This window comes from Podarcis raffonei, chromosome 8 (genome assembly GCF_027172205.1).
Source record: "Podarcis raffonei isolate rPodRaf1 chromosome 8, rPodRaf1.pri, whole genome shotgun sequence".
In the NCBI taxonomy this organism is placed as follows: Eukaryota; Metazoa; Chordata; class Lepidosauria; order Squamata; family Lacertidae; genus Podarcis; species Podarcis raffonei.
Genome location: NC_070609.1, coordinates 36,212,012 through 36,230,822, shown reverse-complemented (window position 1 = coordinate 36,230,822; position 18,811 = coordinate 36,212,012). Strand labels below are relative to the sequence as shown.

The window sequence follows — 18,811 nt, the reverse complement described above, 5'->3', positions numbered from 1 at the left end:
CTTTTTTAATTACTGTTCTGACTCTGAGTATTCCTGGGCAGAGCATTTGTGGGCTCTGCTGCATTTTACACCTCAGATCTCATTCCACAGAGCAGTGATGTGGCCCAGAGCATGCAGCCAGGGAAGGAGAGTGGCTGGCCAACGATCCAGCGTGTTTGAGAGGCCCTACAAGCAGGTGAAGTCCCCCAAATTGGCCTCCTACGCCATCATCCCCAACAGCTAATGGGAGCCAGGGATGCAAGCAGAGCAAGAAGCCCTTTCCATCTCTGCAACGGCGTATCTGAACGCTGGGGAAATCGCTGCTGTGCCGACGACGAATCCCATTTTCTCTCTGCACCAGCACAGCAATGCTGCTGCTCTTCTGGGAGAGAGAGAGAGAGAGAGGAAGGGGCTGCCTCCAAATGAGCAAGTTTTTCCCAGCAGCTGGGGGGTGGGGGTGGGGAGCAGAGAAGGAAAAACAGCTCCTGCCTAACAGCTCCCTTTCTCCTGCCCTCCTGCCTCCCTTGGGGCTCCCCTACCTGTCACAACGCCAGTGTTAATTACAGCTCCGCCAATTAATTACCAGCAGAAGGAGCAGTGAAGGGCTGCAGCAGTGAAGTGGGCACCTCAGAGGGCCTCGCCCACCCCCTTTCCCATTTCCATCTAGTGGGTCACCTGCCCTGAGCCCTTTGCTGCACACCTGATCCTGCCCAGACTCAGCTCATCACATGATCTGCAGGGTGGGAAAGGCAGTCTGGCCTTGCCTGCCTCCTTGCTCAGTGCTGGCCTCTTTCCTCCCACCTCCCATCTTCCTTCTCTTGTGTTATTAGCATGAATTTATACAGTGCACAGCCCCAGCTCTCCTGCAGTTTAAGAGGCAGGCTAATGGGGATCTGTCTCCTCCAGCAACTGCAGTGCCAGGCAAAAGGGGGTGGAGGGGGGGAACAGGAATGAAGCTCATACCTTGCTTTATACCAAGCAAATATCGGTGATATCTACACTGAGAACATAAGAAGAGCCTGCTGGATCAGACCAATGGCCCACAAAGTCCAGCATCCTGCTCTTACGGTGGCCAACCAGATGCCTGTGGGAAACCTGCGAGCAGGACCTGAGCACAAGAGCCCTCTCCCTGCCTGCAGCTTCCATCAACGGGCATTCAGAAGCACTGCCTCTCTGACTGTGGAGGCAGAGTACAGCCATTGTGGCTAGTAGTTATCGATAGCCCTCTCCTTCATGAATTCTTCTGATCCTCAAAGCCATCTAGGCTGGTGGCAATCACTGCCTCCAGTGGGAGGGAGTTCCGTAGTTTAATGATGCGCCTCATGAAGAAGCATTTTCTCCCAGAAAAGTAACATTACAGTGGTACCTCTGGATATGAACGGGATCTGTTCCGGAGCCCCGTTCGCATCCAGAAACGAACGCACCCCACGTCTGTGTGTGCACGGGTCGCGATGCGTTGCATCTGCGCATGCGCGTGACGCCATTTTGACCATATGTGCATGTGCGGCGGCGAAACCCAGAAGTAACGTGTTCTGTTACTTCCAGGTCACCATGGAGCGCAACCTGAAAGCGCTCAACCTGAAACAACTTCAACCCGAGGTATGACTGTACTACCTTTTTGCGGTGCAGATGAGGGAGCCTCACAATGCTTGGACTGGCCCTCAGGCAGAGGCTACTACTTGAGGCAATTAATTCCATACATTAATTATGCACCACCTCACATTGGCTGGCCTGGATTCTTGACAAGGAAAACGGCTCCGCCCCAACTACTCTCCACAGTGGAGCTGTAGACATTTTGGCTGACCAGCTAGCCCAGCCCACAAGGGTCGTTGTTCCTCCCGCAAAACATTCCGGAGCAGGGGGACCATGGCGGATGTGAGCCAACGGCGTCTTCCGCGGGGAGGAAGCACTGTGCAAAATGGCTGCATTCGATGGGCTGCCTTGAAGAGGGGAGAGCAATGCTCCTCTGCTGTTCTGGCAGATACCTAACGAGCCCCCTGGGAGCCCAGCGCCTGCTCGGCACGTAGCATGGCTTCCTGAATGCACGTTCCATGCGGCCCACCTCCAGCACATCCCTGATGCTTTCAAAGGAGGGCCTGCTCTTCAAAGGAAGCGTCTCCACCACGGAGCGGCCTAAGGGAGGCAGGCCCAGACAGGGGCTTCAAAGCCTATAGCACTTGCCGCCTGTGAGGCTTGGAGGGGCTACAGGCAAAGTCCCCACCCCCCCACAGGTCATCACCACAAAGGAGCATGATGTGGACAGGGCCATGCAGGAAGCTGAGCAGCTCTGGCTATTTCCTGGTCTTTCTCGCCTCAGAATGCAAGACTCTCACACTCAGCCTCCCTGGCAGGTTCGCAGTTTAATATATTTTTTTTTAGTATTTACTGTATTTTTCGCCCTATAGGATGCACCGTCCCATAAGGCGCAACTAGTTTTTAGGGGGGGAAATAAAGGGGGAAAAATTATTTCCCCCCCAGGCGCGGGGCTGGGGCGGGGGAAGCCCGAGCTTCCCCCAACCCCAGCCCCCAAACAGGCAGCTCTCTGCAAGCCGTGGGAGCCCAGCGCCGGCTCCAGCTGCTTGCGGAGAGGTGCGCGAAGCCTGGATGCGCTGAGCTCAGCGTGCGCAGGCTTCAGCATGCAGGCAACTCTCCGCAAGCGGCGGAAGCCCAGCGACGGGCTCCCGCTGCTTGCAGAGAGGTCCGCGAAGCCTGGAGAGCGAGAGGGATCTGTGTGCACCGACCCCTCTCGCTCTCCAGGCTTCAGCGAAAGCCTGCATTCACCCCATAGGACGCACACACATTTCCCCTTCATTTTTGGAGGGGAAAAAGTGTGTCCTATAGGGCGAAAAATACGGTATTTATCGCATTCCCGACCCACCGTTTTCTGCAAGGAACTCGAGGTGCCATACATGGTTCTCCCTGCTCCTCACTTAATCCCCACCACAATGTTGCAAGCAGGGCTTTTTTTCAGCTGGAACTCACTGGAAACTCAGTTCTGTCACCTCTCAGGTGGGCACCATTTGCCATTCTAAGAGAACGAGGAAGGTGTTCACGGTGCTAGTGGTTCCTTTTCACCTGTTATCTAAATAAAGCGAACCCAAAGGGTGCTCATCAATGGTTCCTCTTCATCCTGGAGAAGAGTGACTAGTGGGGTGCCACAGGGTTCTGTCTTGGGCCCGGTCTTATTCAACATCTTTATCAACGACTTGGATGATGGACTCAAGGGCATCCTGATCAAATTTGCAGATGACACCAAACTGGGAGGGGTGGCTAACACCCCAGAGGACAGGAACACACTTCAAAACGACCTTGACAGATTAGAGAACTGGGCCAAAACAAACAAGATGAATTTTAACAGGGAGAAATGTAAAGTATTGCACTTGGGCAAAAAAAATGAGAGGCACAAATACAAGATGGGTGACACCTGGCTTGAGAGCACTACATGTGAAAAGGATCTAGGAGTCTTGGTTGACCACAAACTTGACACGAGCCAACAGTGTGACGCGGCAGCTAAAAAAGCCAATGCAATTCTGGGCTGCATCAATAGGAGTATAGCATCTAGATCAAGGGAAGTAATAGTGCCACTGTATTCTGCTCTGGTCAGACCTCACCTGGAGTACTGTGTCCAGTTCTGGGCACCACAGTTCAAGAAGGACATTGACAAACTGGAACGTGTCCAGAGGAGGGCAACCAAAATGGTCAAAGGCCTGGAAACGATGCCTTATGAGGAACGGCTAAGGGAGCTGGGCATGTTTAGCCTGGAGAAGAGGAGGTTAAGGGGTGATATGATAGCCATGTTCAAATATATAAAAGGATGTCACATAGAGGAGGGAGAAAGGTTGTTTTCTGCTGCTCCAGAGAAGCGGACACGGAGCAATGGATCCAAACTACAAGAAAGAAGATTCCACCTAAACATTAGGAAGAACTTCCTGACAGTAAGAGCTGTTCGACAGTGGAATTTGCTGCCAAGGAGTGTGGTGGAGTCTCCTTCTTTGGAGGTCTTTAAGCAGAGGCTTGACAACCATATGTCAGGAGTGCTCTGATGGTGTTTCCTGCTTGGCAGGGGGTTGGACTCGATGGCCCTTGTGGTCTCTTCCAACTCTATGATTCTATGATTCTATGATTCTATGGAGGGTGGTCCAATATCAGACTCTGCTCTCTCTCTTCCCTACCATCATAGAACCATCCTTATCCTGTGAACCGCCCTGAGGGTATAGAGCGGTATATAAATTCAATAAATAATAATAATAATAATAATAATAATAATAATAATAATAATAATTATTATTATTATTATTATTATTATTAACAACAGCAGCAGCAGCAACAACAATATGATGCCCACTCTTTCTGGAGCATTTGTTCCAATTTGTTTGCAGGGACATCAGACGTCTTCCATGTCCATAATTATCTCCCCCTGCAGCTTTTTTTTAGTGTTTTCCCCTGCCCATTTTCTTCTTCTACTTAAGTGGATTTGTTCCATCAGGAAGCTTTAATCCCCTTTAATTGTGCAAACCTAAATTCCCATTATGCAGCTGAATCCCTCCTGTAAAACAGCACATGCTTAGCTCTCTGTCTTGTTGAAACCAATGAGATTAAATTAAAAAAAAATACTTGATTGGACTGCTATTCATAAAGAAATACAGTTTTTGAGGGTTGCAGCAAGAGATAAAGTTTGGAACACCAAGGGCTATTTTCTTGTCTGCTAGGTGGGCAGAAGAGGATGATATGGGGCTGGAGCCCCATGTTAGGTTTCCTTCCCCTAAAAAAAATAGCTGGATGCAAATAGCTATCTCTGCCAAATGATGCCTTGCAAAAAGAAAACACTGATGCATTCATTTGTGATCAGGGCCAGCCTTACCGTTGGTAAAAAGAAGAAGAAGAGGAGTTTGGATTTGATATCTCGCTTTATTACTACCCAAAGGAGTCTCAAAGTGGCTAACATTCTCCTTTCCCTTTCTCCCCTACAACAAACACTCTGTGAAGTGAGTGGGGCTGAGAGACTTCAAGAAGTGGGACTAGCCCAAGGTCACCCAGCAGCTGCATATGGAGGAGCGGAGATGCGAACGCGGTTCACCAGATTATGAGTCTACTGCTCTTAACCACTACACCACACTGGCTGTGGTAACTTAAGACAGCCAATGCTAGGAGGTCAGGGGGAAGAGCGACCATTTACTGGCCATTCCTCCTGAGCCCCCTTGTTGCTCTCCTCTCCTGGAGGGTGCAGCTGTGTGCGCAACGTAGCCTGCCCTACTGTAGCTCCTAAGCTATACAGTGGTACCCCGGGTTACAGACGCTTCAGGTTACATATGCTTCAGGTTACAGAGTCCAGAAATAGTACCTCGGGTTAGGAACTTTGCTTCAGGGTGAGAACAGAAATTGTGCAGCGGCGGTGCGGCGGCAGCAGGAGGCCCCATTAGCTAAAGTGGTACCTCAGGTTAAGAACAGTTTCAGGTTAAGAATGGACCTCCAGAACAAATTAAGTTCTTAACCAGAGGTACCACTGTATCTGCTTCCCCCTGTACAGTGGAGGAGTCCTACTATACAATCATTCCCTGGACATCAGACACATTGGACACTGGGTCAGTGTCTTCTACACTACAGTGAGATGTACTGCATTACTATTTAAATTATAGACATTATTCCTAAATGTGTATCTATGTCACCTGACCTCTGGGTGGCCATGTCGTGGCTGCTTAAGAGGAGGTAGAGGAAGGGAAGTGCTTGCCTCCCCCTTCTACCTCCCAGGAAGCAGCAGCGACACAACCACCCAGAGGTCAAGCGAGGTCAAGCTGCCCCTCCATGCCATCCGCTATTAATCTGTGCATGCAAGTCAACATATGCAAATGTTATGTAAATCTGATTCCCATTATGCCCTTTTTTGCAGAGAATTATTTCCTCTTTTTTGGCCATTGCACAAGTGAGACATATAGGTGCAATTATGTTTGTTAAGTATAACCATCCAAGTCCCTTCACTAGAGCTGAAATTAATTTTAAAGTGCACAAGTCATTCTAGCTGCCATCAATAATAATTGTATAATCAAGTTTAGGTTAGCCTCCATCAAAAAAGTGCCAATTGGGAGGTTGGAACAACATTAAGATTTTGTTTTACAGTAGTTCCCTAAAATCTACAGGCCAGAATTGTGCTTCAGCACATTCCCCACCAGAGATGTGAATCACCAGGAGGGCCTAAGTAAGAAGGATGATTTTGGTCCGACTTTTAATATCTCTTTCTCAGGTAAGGAGCAATACGGTCAAGAATCTCCTCCTGTTTATGAACGAATGTGGCTAATACATTTAGAGATGGAATGTAACCTGAATGCTGTGATAAATTTCCCTTGGCACGATACAGAGTATCTGATCTGGTTATTATTTATTATTACCGTTTGCTTGTTTGTTTGATAATATGCTGCAACTGAACTTTCTGAAAACTAATAAAAATTAATTGAAATAAATAAGATTTAACAGCCTGTCCAGTGGGCTTCTGTATGTGGAAAGTGGGGCAGAGAGGCATCATGCCCTTTGTCTCAGGCAGAAAAATGCCCGGGGCCAGCTATGGCCTACACAGATATGGATTGCAATAACCAGAACGAAGAGCAGGCATGGCGAGGGCCTCCCTTCCTATCTTGCTGTCCATGCATGCCTGTTCTGTCTCTCCCCCCCCCCCATCCATATGTACATGCACACATTTTCTTTTAATGAATCCCAGCCTTCTTTCCACAGCCATATTCACTGACAAAAAGTTGCATGGAGGAATTGGGGGCGGGGGCGGGGGGGAGGGAACACAGATTTCAAACCCCCAACAAAAGACATTATGTAGATATTTGGACAACAGTCTCCATACATTCCCTCAAAGGCAGCAATGCAGATTTTTTTAGGGGGGGGATTGAATTTAGTAAACACAGCTAAAAGCTTTGAGACTGCAAAGTTTGCCTGTTACCGTATTTCCAGCTGGTATCCATTAATTGTTACCAGTGAACTTATGAACTACCATATTTTTCACCCCATAGGACGCACCGCCCCATAGGACGCACCTAGATTTTTTTTGGGGGAAATAAAGAGCCCGGAGGTCCCACCGGGCGCGAGGCTTGCGGACATCTGCCTGAAGCACGGGGCGTGCTCCACAGCGCACCCCGTGCTTCAGGCTGCCGCCCCAAGCCTTGTGTGCCCGGCGGGACCTCCTGCCGGGTGCGCGAGGCTTGCGGACATCTGCCCGAAGCACGGAGCGTGCTCCGCAGCGCACCCCATGCTTCGGGCTGCCGCCCGCAAGCCTTGCGCGCCTCCGGTGGGACCTCCCGCCGGGCGCGCGAGGCTTGCGGATAGCTTCCTGAAGCCTGGAGAGCGAGAGGGGTCGGTGCGCACCGATGCCTCTCGCTTTCCAGGCTTCAGCGAAAACCTGCATTCGCTGGCCAGTTTTAGCTCTCTATGTTAGAAACCCTGATCTGCAGTGACTCAGATATGGATGCGTACTTGTATATGAAGGTATAGTTCAAGAGGTGCGCTTAAGTATTTGGCTCCAAGTCATAAGCCACCATTTCCCGTCTGGATTTGCTCCTGAACAAGGATTCCACCCACCAGGGCTCTGGCAGGTAAACCAAAAGGCTGTACACTGGTACCTCGGGTTACAGACACTTCAGGTTACATACACTTCAGGTTACAGACTCCGCTAACCCAGAAATATTACCTTGGGTTAAGAACTTTGCTTCAGGATGAGAACAGAAATTGTGTGACAGCAGAGCAGCAGCAGCAGCAGCAGCAGAAGGCCCCATTAGCTAAAGTGGTGCTTCAGGTTAAGAACAGTTTCAGGTTAAGAACAGACCTCCAGAACAAATTAAGTTCTTAACCCGAGGTACCACTGTAATAAGAAATAAAGTAGATATTGCAGTGGATCTTAAGGGCTAGTGCAGCCTTCACCAACCTGGTACCCACTAGCTATTTGAAACTACAATTCCCATCAGCTCCAGGCAGCCAGCACACCAGGGTCAAATAGTTGCTCATGCATGAAGGTTGCCTTGGGCAAGTCAGGCCAATTCATAGGTCTGCAGAGACGAAGAAGAAAAGCCCTGAACTAATATGGCTGTGAGTATCAGGCCTTGACATTTTCATGCATCGTTTCTGAAGAACTTTTCAGTGATCAGCAAAGTGGAAGACTTCCAGACAATCTTTTTATCATGCAGTAAATGCATCATTCTTATTTAGTTCTGGCAGCCAATATAAATGTTTTTCCTAAGAAAATCTCCCCCCCACCCTCTTTACTGTTACTGAGAGATGCAATGTTGAAAGTCAGGCCTCCTAGTCAGCACTTGTAACATCACAGGTGAATATTTAAGGAATTTATTAAATGCTTATTTTAGTTTTAATATATATTTTTCTGTGTGTTTCAGAGGTTCCACTCTCAGACAACAACAACAGGTACTGTGGGATGTGTGTGAAGCTCCAGCAAGGCTATCCATTACACTAGAGTCTCCTCATCATGGTGATAGCCTGAAAGCAAAGATTTAAACCTCTCCACACAGCTAAGCACCACTTCACAGCACTGAGAGGAGAGGTGGCGCATGCCTGCGTGTGGGGTGTGTTATTTATGAGTGAGTGTGTGCTGTGTGCCTGTGCACATGGCTTGCATGTGTAGCCGGTGTGTATGTTATATAGAATAACTTTCTGACAGAATAAACTGACAGTGGAACAGGCTCTCTCGGAAGGTGATGGACTCTCCTTTACTGGAGGTTAAAAAAAAAAAAAAGAGGTTGGAAGGTTTCCTGTCAGAGAATCTTTAGTTGTGACTCCTGCACTGCAGAGGACTGGACTGGACGACTCCTTGGGATCCTTCCAACTCCACGATTCAATGATTCTGTGTGTGCCAAGTGTGTCGGGAAGGCTGCCACCAGTAAGGTGTGTGGCTACCATGCAAGGTGTGCAAGCTAACTGCTGTGAGATTATGTGGATTATTTATGAACAGTGATTTTAATATCATTTTATTTCTTTGTTGGACATTATTCTCTCTCCTATTTAATTTTAAGCTTATAAATTAGGTTAGCTTTTTTGTACGGCTTTACACAATGTTGTTAGGTTGGTTGGCGTATGTCTTGTCTCGGGAGATGACAGAGGAGTACGCCTTTGGGGGTGAGGGCAAGCGGTTAGAAGGCTGTGCATGGCCTGCTGTGGCTTGTAGAGACCGATGCGGGAGAGACATGTTTTGCTGCAGCTGTTGTATAGATTGATTATATATATGATTTAAAGCTCTTTATTAATTCGTTGGAAAGCGGCATACAAATGATGGTGGTGGGGTGAGATTGAGAAGGAGAGAGAGCCTGTCTGATGTGTGCCTGCATACATGTGTGTTGTCTACATGTGTGGAAAGTGGGTGCTGTACATATGAGAGAGAGAGAGAGAGAGAGAGAGAGAGAGAGAGAGAGAGAGAGAGAGAGAGACACTGGCAGCATGCAGCTCTCTCAGAGGGCTGAACACAGAGGGCCTTAAATAATAATAATAATAATAATAATAATAATAATAATAATAATAATAATAATAGACAGGGTGGCGCTGTGGGTTAAACCACAGAGGCTAGGACTTGCCGATCAGAAGGTTGGCGGTTCGAATCCCCGCGACAGGGTGAGCTGCCAACCTAGCAGTTCAAAAGCACGTCAAAGTGCAAGTAGATAAATAGGTACCGCTCCAGGTAAACGGTGCTTCCGTGCGCTGCTCTGGTTCGCCAGAAGCGGCTTAGTCACGCTGGCCACATGACCCGGAAGCTGTACACCGGCTCCCTTGGCCAATAAAACGAGATGAGCGCCGCAATCCCAGAGTCAGTCACAACCGGACCTATTGGTCAGGGGTCCCTTTACCTTTACCCCACCCATCTGGCTGGGTTTCCCCAGCCACTCTGGGCAGCTCACAACAGAATAAACGATAACAATAAAGCGATAAAACATTAGACACTAAAAGCTTCCCTAAACAGGGCTGCCTTCAGATGTCTTCTAAAAGTCAGATAGTTGTTTATTTCCTTGACATCTGATGGAAGGGTGTTCCGCAGGGAGGGCGCCACTACCAATAAGGCCCTCTGCCTGGTTCCTTGTAACCTCACTTCTCACAGCGAGGGAACCATCAGAAGGGCCGCGGTGCTGGACCTCAGTGTCCGGGCTAAATGATGGGGGTGGAGACGTTCCTTCAGGTACACTAGGCCGAAGCCGTTCATGGCTTTCAAGGTCAGCACCAATACTTTGAATTGTGCTCGGAAACATACCGGGAGCCAATGTAGGTCTTTCAGAACCAGTGTTATGTAGTCTCTGCGGCTACTCCCAGTCACCTTCAAGACAAAGATAGCTACTCTAGACCTACAGCAATACCCAATCATTATCCGAAATTCCCCCACTGACCCACTCATTAGTTCTAGGCTGTGAACTCTCCTACAGCCCCCACCTCCTTATTTAATAAGGAAAAAGAAGCCGCTACAGCAGCGAAAAGTAGAGGCAGCGAAACCTCCTCCCCTCTCTGTGCAGTCAACAAACTTCCACGTCCTCTGCCTGAAGCCAGAGCTCCAATTTAAATGTTCTCAAATTGGAGCAGAGCCCTCGGGGGCACGGAGGCTGCTGGAGCAGAGCGGGGCTTTCGGAGAAGTCATGCAAGAGTCAGGGAGGAGGGAGGGTGCTGCTTTGGCAACAGGGCCCTGGGCCATGCCACCGCTCTCAACGGGCTCCCCGGAGAGGAGCTGCGCAAGCCGGAGCTGGGCTGTGATGGAAAACGCTGCGCTCCGATGCCAAGTGAGCCTAACGTAGCCACTTCCAGCTGGTAGGCAAACAGAGTCCTGGCCAACTTGACATCCTTCAAGCAAGGGTGGGGAGAGGAGGGATGTTCAAGCACAAGTACACTGGTCCGCAGACGCTCTTCCAGAGCAGGTGCTCTCCAGAAAGCCTCGCCAAAGCAGGAAAACAGATGGAGGCAAGAGGAGCCGTGTGGAACCAGACCCAAAGGTCCATCTAAGTCCAATGGTGGGACTGGTAGTGCAGAAGGCAGGGAGGCCAAAAGTAGGTGGTGCCGGAGGCAACTGATTCTAGTTTTGTCACCTTCCTGCTGAGTTCTACACGGTTTAACATGGAGACGGAGGAGAAGGAAGAAGTTGGCAGGCACTCTCAAACTGGTTGTAACTGAGACAGCAAGCAGGTGTCAGCTAGCTGTGGTTGGTGGGGTGTTCTAATGGGCCAATCTCCCCTAGAGTGGCCAAGCAGACACCTCCAGGAAGCCCCCACACAAGGTCTGAAGGCAACATCCTTCTCCTTTTGCTGGTTCACGGCAGCTGGTACTAAGAGTCTTCTGAACCTGGAAGTTGAATACAACCATCAGAAGATGTCCCTCCCGCCACTGAGCTGGCTATTTTACTATATTTCTTTCTTAAAATATTTCTGTCCTGCTCTTCTCATGGCAAAGCCACCACTCAGGGCAGCTTGCAACATTTGAGTTGCAGTTTCATTAAAACATACAAACACACCACCACCACCGATATAAAACAAAGCAGCCAAGGAGGCAGTATCAGGACCTGAACATAAAAACCTGATGTGCCACATGCTACAAAAGTCTACCAGAATAAAAGTGTCCTTTGTGGCCCACAAAAAACTTGGCAGGGAGGGGAGGAGAATTAAGACTTCACTAGGCAAGGTGCTCCATAATCTAGGAGCAGCCACTGAGAAGGTCCTTATAGGGCAGTGATGGCAAACCTTTTAGAGACCGAGTGCCCAAACTGCAACCCAAAACCCACTTATTTATCGCAAAGAGCCAACACAACAATTTAACCTGAATACTGAGGTTTTAGTTTAGAAAAAAACAACTCATACATTAACATCTTTTGTCTTAAAAGAAAAACAAAATAACAGAGCTTTCAATGATACAATGAAGCAACTCCAAGCGCTTTCACTGATTTAAAATTATTTGCAGAGAATTCCACACTTTAAGGATTTCATTTTGATTTTCACAAGATCTCCACGTCAGTGGGGATTCCCCGCTTTTAAACTCCAGCCCGGGCAAGCAAACGTTCTTGGCATGGCCCTCTGAGTATGTGCAGAGAGGCGCTCCCCCCATCATGCTGCCATTCCCTGAAAAGGCCCTGGGGGCTGCCCCACATGCTAGCACAGGGTGTCCCGCTGCACTTGGCTGTGGTTGAGTTCGGTGAAGAAATACTTCAGCAAGTGGGAGATGACCATGGCGCGGCGAGGCTGGTGGGGTCCGGAGCCCCAGTGCCATGTGAGGGGCGACGAGGATGGGGTGGAGGCAGCTCTGCCTGGCTACCTGGCACTGGAACCAACGATGCCATCCTCCCCTGCTTGGCACCTTCCATTGGCCCTGGCCGAAGGGTGTGTAAAGCCTCCACCTTGCATCCTGCTCCGGCCTCACAGTTTCCTGCACCGACCTGCCACTCACCTGGCTCTCTGGCTGCCCAAGTTAAGCTGAGAACTCGACGCGCCGCCCTTGCTTTCTGCTGGCTCTGTGCTGGGGCAACAGCGCATGTGCCCACAGAGAGGGCTCTGAGTGCCCCGTCTGGCATGCATGCCATAGTTTGCCACCACTGTTACAGGGCCATCTGAACACAAGAAGAGCCCTGGTGGATTCAGCCAAAGGCTTATCTGGTCCAGCATAATCACAGTGGCCAGCCAGATGCTTATGGGAAGCTCACAAGCAGACCCTGAGGACCCACTTGCTATTCCCAGCATCCTGCCCCTGACAGCAGAGCTAGAACGCAGCCACCATGGCAGGTAGTCACAAATTTTTCTAAGCCCCTTTTAAAGCCAGTAAGAACACAGGAGGCAGCAATAGAGAATAGCTCGGTAGAGCATGAGACTCCTAAAACAGGGTCGTGGGTGTGAGCCCCACGTTGGACAAAAGGAGGCTGCCCTGCAGGAGGCTGGGCTAGATGACACTTGTGGTCCCTTCCAACTCCACAATTCTATGAATATATCTTAAATTTGGTAAGGGGTTGAGTGTGGAATCACACATGGTACTCGCTGGGCTTAAGCCGAGATGGGTATGTACATTAAGGCTTTGTTGCCTCCTTGAGTCTGGTGCCCAGTTTGCATGACACCTTCCTTGCTCTCCTTGCACCTACATGGCAACAAATAATTTCTAAACACAGCTCTCCTGCAATGCATGAAAATGTTCCAAGTGTGGAGAGGGGCAGGGACACATGCACAGCCCTCACACCCTCAGCCCCCCATCAGTCATAGACTTTTCCACGTGTTGCACAGGGAAGGTCTGCAGAGGACTTTTTACTCACTGTGGCTGAGTGCAAGCAGACTCCGCTGTGGGACTGGCAGCCCAGCTTTATCATGGATCTCCAATCTGATTGCTTGCATTCAAGCAAACTCAAGGAAAGCCCCAAACAGACCTTCCCCACTCAATACAGGGGAGCTTAGCATTGATAAATATCCAATGAAGCTGAATGCTGGAAGATTCAGGGCACATAAAAGAAAGTCCTTCACACAGCGCAGAACTAAACCATGGAATTCACCGCCATGAGAAGCAATGATGGCCACAAACTTAGATGGCTTTAAAAGAGGATTGGGCAGATACAAGTAGGAGAAGGCTATCGATGGCTATGAGCCACGATGGCTATGTTCAGCCTCCGCTGTTGGAGGCACTGTGCCTGGGAATACCAGTCGCTGGGAATTGCAGGAGGGCAGAGTACCGTTGTGCTCATGTCCAGCCTGCAGGCTTCCCACAGGCATCTGGTTGGCCACTGTGAGAAGAGGATGCTGGAAGAGATGGGCCTGATCCAGCTGGCTTGTCTTGTGTCCTTATGATGCAAGTGCTGACCTTATTCAAGGCAAGGCTCTCCAAGGGTGCTACAAAAGAACAGGGCTCTCATGTTGCTTCTGCAACGATTAGCCTTAGGCAGAGTCTTCTATATGGAGCAGCAGCTCAGTCTCAAATCTGTTCTTTCTGCCTTTACTGAAAGGTGCCTCTTTATTTTAAGGGACCCAGTCCATTCCAAGATTCAGTTACTCCAACGGAACAGTCATAAGACTCAGGATACACACCCATCCTGGTTCTTTTACCACAACAGCATGCAGAATAAAGGCAAATGAAGAAGAGGAGGAGGGTATCAATGAGATGACAACAGCATGTTTTAAAGCAAGGATGGAGAAGCAGGTCTGAGGGACTCCCAATTCCCATCAGCCATGTTTTATTTATTTTTACATTTCTACCCCAACGTTCCTCTAAGGAGCTCAAGGTGGCATACACAGTTCTCCACCACCACCGTGGTATCTTCACAACAGTCCTGTGAGGTAGGTTAGGCTAAGAGATGATGACCGGCCCACAATCACAGCTGGTGAGCTTCATGGGTGAGTGAGAATTTGAACCCCGGTCTCCTAGGTCATAGTCCAGCACCACTACGCCACACTGGCTCTCATGGTGAGCATGGACAATGGTCAGCGATGATGCAAATTCTACAACATCTGAAGGTACATGCCTACCCCACTTGTTTTAAAAGCTTTGTGGAAGCAAAACATTTACAGACATACATGTACATGCACATCAAAGTTTCACAGGTTCAGCCCCAAGATGCTCCCTGGGAGAGATTGTGATGCAATAGCTGGGACTGGCCAGGACACCCAGTGGAGGCCTACACAGCAATCCTGTCATTAAACAGAAACACACCCATAAGTGGATCATTATCCTCCAAGGCTCACAGCAGGCAACAACTACTATTAACCCTCACAATAACCTTCAGTTGTAGGCTGCCAAAATGAGAGATGGAAAACTTGAAACAGAGAGGCTTGCCCAAGGCCACCAAACCCAGGTGCCTCCTGTCCGACAACTTCTGTCCTTTGGAAATCCACTCCCAGGCTTTCTGCATCCTTGCAGTCTTCTCCCCAGCCTTGGTCTCTACAGATGTTGTTGGGTACCAACTCCCATCATGCCAGCGGTCAGGGATGAGAGGATGCGCACAACATCTGGGGACCCAAGGCTGGAGAAAGGTGCTTCAAAAGAATCCTCGTAACCATATTTCAAAATCCAAGTAAATAAATCCCTTCATGCTGCATACAGAGGATCAGTTCAATGCCCCTTCAGAAAATATTTATTCCGAGGAGGAAATGTGGATTTCTTTTATGTGCAATCCAGAAATCTCTAGCGTGGAGTTTAGTCACCCTGCCAATAGAAGACGGCTGGAAAAGAGAAAGGGGCGATCAATGCTTGTTGTGTGTTCAAGATGCCCCTGTTGCAAGCAGGGATATCTCAGAGGCCCAGGAAAGACACACCCTAGAAGCCAAGATCCATAGATGCAACCGTGCCTGGAGCAAGTCTAGGTCTGCAGCAAGAACCCTTGAGAGAAGGGGAGAGAAATCTTGCTGGGGGTGGCTGTGCTCAAAGGAAGAGCCAGACCCAGTGTCCGAGTTGGTCCTCCTCATATGGGCCAGAGGTGATCATGGAGAAAGTATCCACAACATGACTCTGCAGCTAAGCAGTCCAGATGGAATGAGGAAAACCTCAGTGCCTCTTTCCAACAATTTCCCTCTCCCCACCCCTGCTGAATCCTAGCCCTCCTCTTTCCAAAGGCAGGAGCAAAATGGTTAAAAATGTCAGCTAAAATCACACAGCTTTAAAAAACAACAAACCAAACACCAAAAACAATCAAAGCAAAAAATAAATAATGAAGCCTTGCTGCTGATTGTGCTGATTTTGCCCAGCGACCAAAACCCAGCTGAGAGAAAAAGAATTCTAACTGCACTTGCATAAGCTGCTCAGCCACAGGCTCAGAGGAGTCTCTGGGGAAGGGAGTGCCACAGAAGCATCTGAAACAGGAGAACACAACCTGTCCACTGTAGCCAGGCAGAGTCAATTCATACTATATCCACACACACACAAAGGCAAAGAGTTGCTGTTTCTTTTATTGGCTTCAAGATCAGCAACCAGCTGTCAAGCTGGAAAGGAAATCCCCATGGCACAAAATGCAGACCACCACCCACCCAAGCCCTCACAAAACCCACCCAATCCATCAACTCTGGGGATGCCACGTCCACCAAGGCAATGCCAGAAATGACCAGCAACTGGCACCTCTGTTGCCAGGACTCAGGCAGAGCCTGTGGGGAGGAAGGTCCATGCAGGAGGGATGCCTAGAGGAGAGGCAGAGACAGAGCTATGCTGCTCTAGCCAGAATTCTTCCACACAAAAGCACCGGGGTTTTTTTGCGCTATTTGCACCTGCCCGCATGCCTACAAAGGACGCCAGCCAGCCAGAGCCCACTCGGAAACAACAAGGCGGCATCTGCCGGCACTTACCCCCAATTTCCTGCTCTTCATTTTCACGTATCCCTGTTTGACAATGTCGTTGAAATTCGTAGCCATGGCTCAGCTGCTGCCCAGCCAGGATCCACCTCCGCGCAGCCGAGAGGAGGAGGAGGAGGAGGAGGAGGAGGAGGCTCTTCCCGGTGGGGCTGGCTCGCCTCCCCCGCAGCAGCGGTGACAAATCTCTTCCTTCCCCTCCACTCTTCCTCCGCTGCTGCTGCCGCCACTGCTGTTCACCTGTTTTCAGACTTTGGCTGCCACTCCGGCCCTCTCCCCTCCCTTCCTCTCCAGCATTGTTCTAGTCGGGAGCTCCTCTCCGGCTGCTGAAAAATAAAAATGACAGATAGATTAGAGATTGTGACATCTTTCTCTTGCTCCGCTTCCCCCCTCCCTCTTTCCTGTCCTCTCCCCTCCTCCCCCCTCCCCCCCTCGGCTAAACCATTCAGGAGAATCCAAGGTGGCTTGTGCAGTCAATTGAGAAAAAAAAATTGGAACGGTCCAGCTTTTAACCTACTAGATACTTTGATCCTAAATTCACAAAGGAGATGCTTGCACTGAGCTTGGGAATCAGGCAAGAATGCATTTTCAGAGAGAGAGAGAGAGAGAGAGAGAGAGAGAGAGAGAGAGAGAGAGAGAAGTCTATAATTTCAAAAGGTGCAATTAAAAGGGATTCTTCTACTTGTTTTGAGTTTTTAATTCTGCCTGACCAGACGAGCCTTTGAATGTGAATTGGGAAGCAGGTTCCAGCAGAATGCTGCTGTCTTCTGTAGCCACATTCACACAAGACAGCTGCTTCGTAGGGGCAAACCTATTTTGCTTGCTCCACTGCTGCTTTCTACTCTCCTGGGACCCAGGTCTCCCATGGCCAGGTTGCCAACAGCAATCTGAAGCACAGACACTGCTCAGTTCTCACCCGCCTGAGCTGTCAGTTGGGGTGAAGTCCTCCCAAGTGCCTCCCCTCCCCTGCCCCAAATTATACCATTAAAAAAAATCCAGAATTCCAGATGCTGTTGGACTACAACTCCCATCCTTCCTTATGATTGGTCTTGCTGGTCCAGGCTAATGGGTGGGTGTTAGAGTCTAGCAGCACCTGGGAGGCCACAGGTTCCCCATCCCTGGTATGGGCTAGACCCAATTTGAAGCAGGTTATAAGCAGGGACGTGGGTGGCGCTGTGGGTTAAACCACAGAGCCTAGGACTTGCTGATCAGAAGGTCAGCAGTTCGAATCCCCCCGACAGGGTGAGCTCCTGTTGCTCGGTCCCTGCTCCTGCCAACCTAGCAGTTCAAAAGCACGTCAAAGTGCAAGTAGATAAATAGGTACCGCTCCGGCGTTTCCGTGCGCTGCTCTGGTTCGCCAGAAGCGGCTTAGTCATGCTGGCCACATGACCCGGAAGCTGTACGCCGGCTCCCTCGGCCAGTAAAGCGAGATGAGTGCCGCAACCCCAGAGTCAGTCACGACTGGACTTAATGGTCAGGGGTCCCTTTACCTTTACCTTTATAAGCAGGGCATTAGAAGGCTTTACAATTGAAAGTTGAAACTCCCACTACTTTTACCGGGCCCATCAACTAAATCCCAGGATGCCCATGTGCTCGAATCCTACTTGCATCTGGTCAGGCACTGTGAGAAAGAATACTGGACTAAATGGGCCTTTCGTCTGATCCTGCAGGGCTTTTTTACGCCTCCAATTCCACCACACACCTTCTCCTCTGAGCAGCAAACTCCAGCAAAAGCTTTGCACTTTGTTGCTGCTCTTTGTTTCCGAACCGCTCAACCTACAGCTGAGTCGGCAGCTAAGCCTTAGGCAGGAAATGCACAGGACTCGCCGGCTTGCTGAGTCAGCCTTCCCATTTCATGGACAGGCACATTGCACAGACACGTTAGGATTCCCGTCTGATAAGCAACGGAAACATTGCTGGCCACTCAGAAAGGTGGGGCTCTGAGGTCACACACAAACACACAGAGAGACCACAATGACCACCCTGAATCGCTAAGCCCCAGGATGTCGCGCTGGGTGCTGGAATTTTATTGCTGGCTCCAGTACAGACACAGTCCTGGACGCCAAGGATGTGTGGGCAGATCTGTGCGGATTGTGCTTGATGTTGGATTTATTTCCTGGCCTGAGCCCACCCACCCCCAGCTCAGAGCAAGCAGCCCTGCTGTTTCTTGTTTGTCCTAACAGTGAACCTACAAGGCAGTGGTGGCTAACCTGGAGCCTTCTAGATGCTGTTGGACTCTGAACTCCCATCAGCCCTGGACAGCAGGGCCAGCGACTAAGAACTGTAATTCAGCAACATGCAGGGTGGCTCCCTGGCTGATTTGTGTTTGTTTTTTAAGAATGTAAATTTACACCAGGAGGCAGCAAGGACCTTAGGGCTCCACCAGAAGGAGCTGAGATGCCTCCGCTTCCTCTCTAGGCCTGCTGACCTTTTCAAGGATCTGCAAGGGCCTTCTTGCCAATCTCATCTCAGCCATGAAACAGTCACTGAGCGGCCTTAGGCAAACCACTCCTGAAATATTGCCATTTGCGAGCAGAAGACAGCATAAATGTGAAACAACAAGG

General features: G+C 49.7%; 1 protein-coding gene across 4 annotated transcripts in view; it reads right to left on the bottom strand.

Moving 5' to 3' along the window:
• DOK4 (docking protein 4) overlaps window positions 1-16,367 on the bottom strand; it is a 35,358-nt gene extending 18,991 nt beyond the window's left edge. For all 4 annotated transcript variants that reach the window (XM_053399241.1, XM_053399243.1, XM_053399242.1 and 1 more), the window contains exon 1: window positions 16,245-16,367. In XM_053399241.1, the coding sequence (XP_053255216.1) occupies window positions 16,245-16,310 (66 nt within the window). In that variant the 5' untranslated portion in view covers window positions 16,311-16,367. The remainder of the gene's footprint in view (window positions 1-16,244) is intronic.
• Between the last annotated feature and the right edge of the window lie 2,444 nt (window positions 16,368-18,811).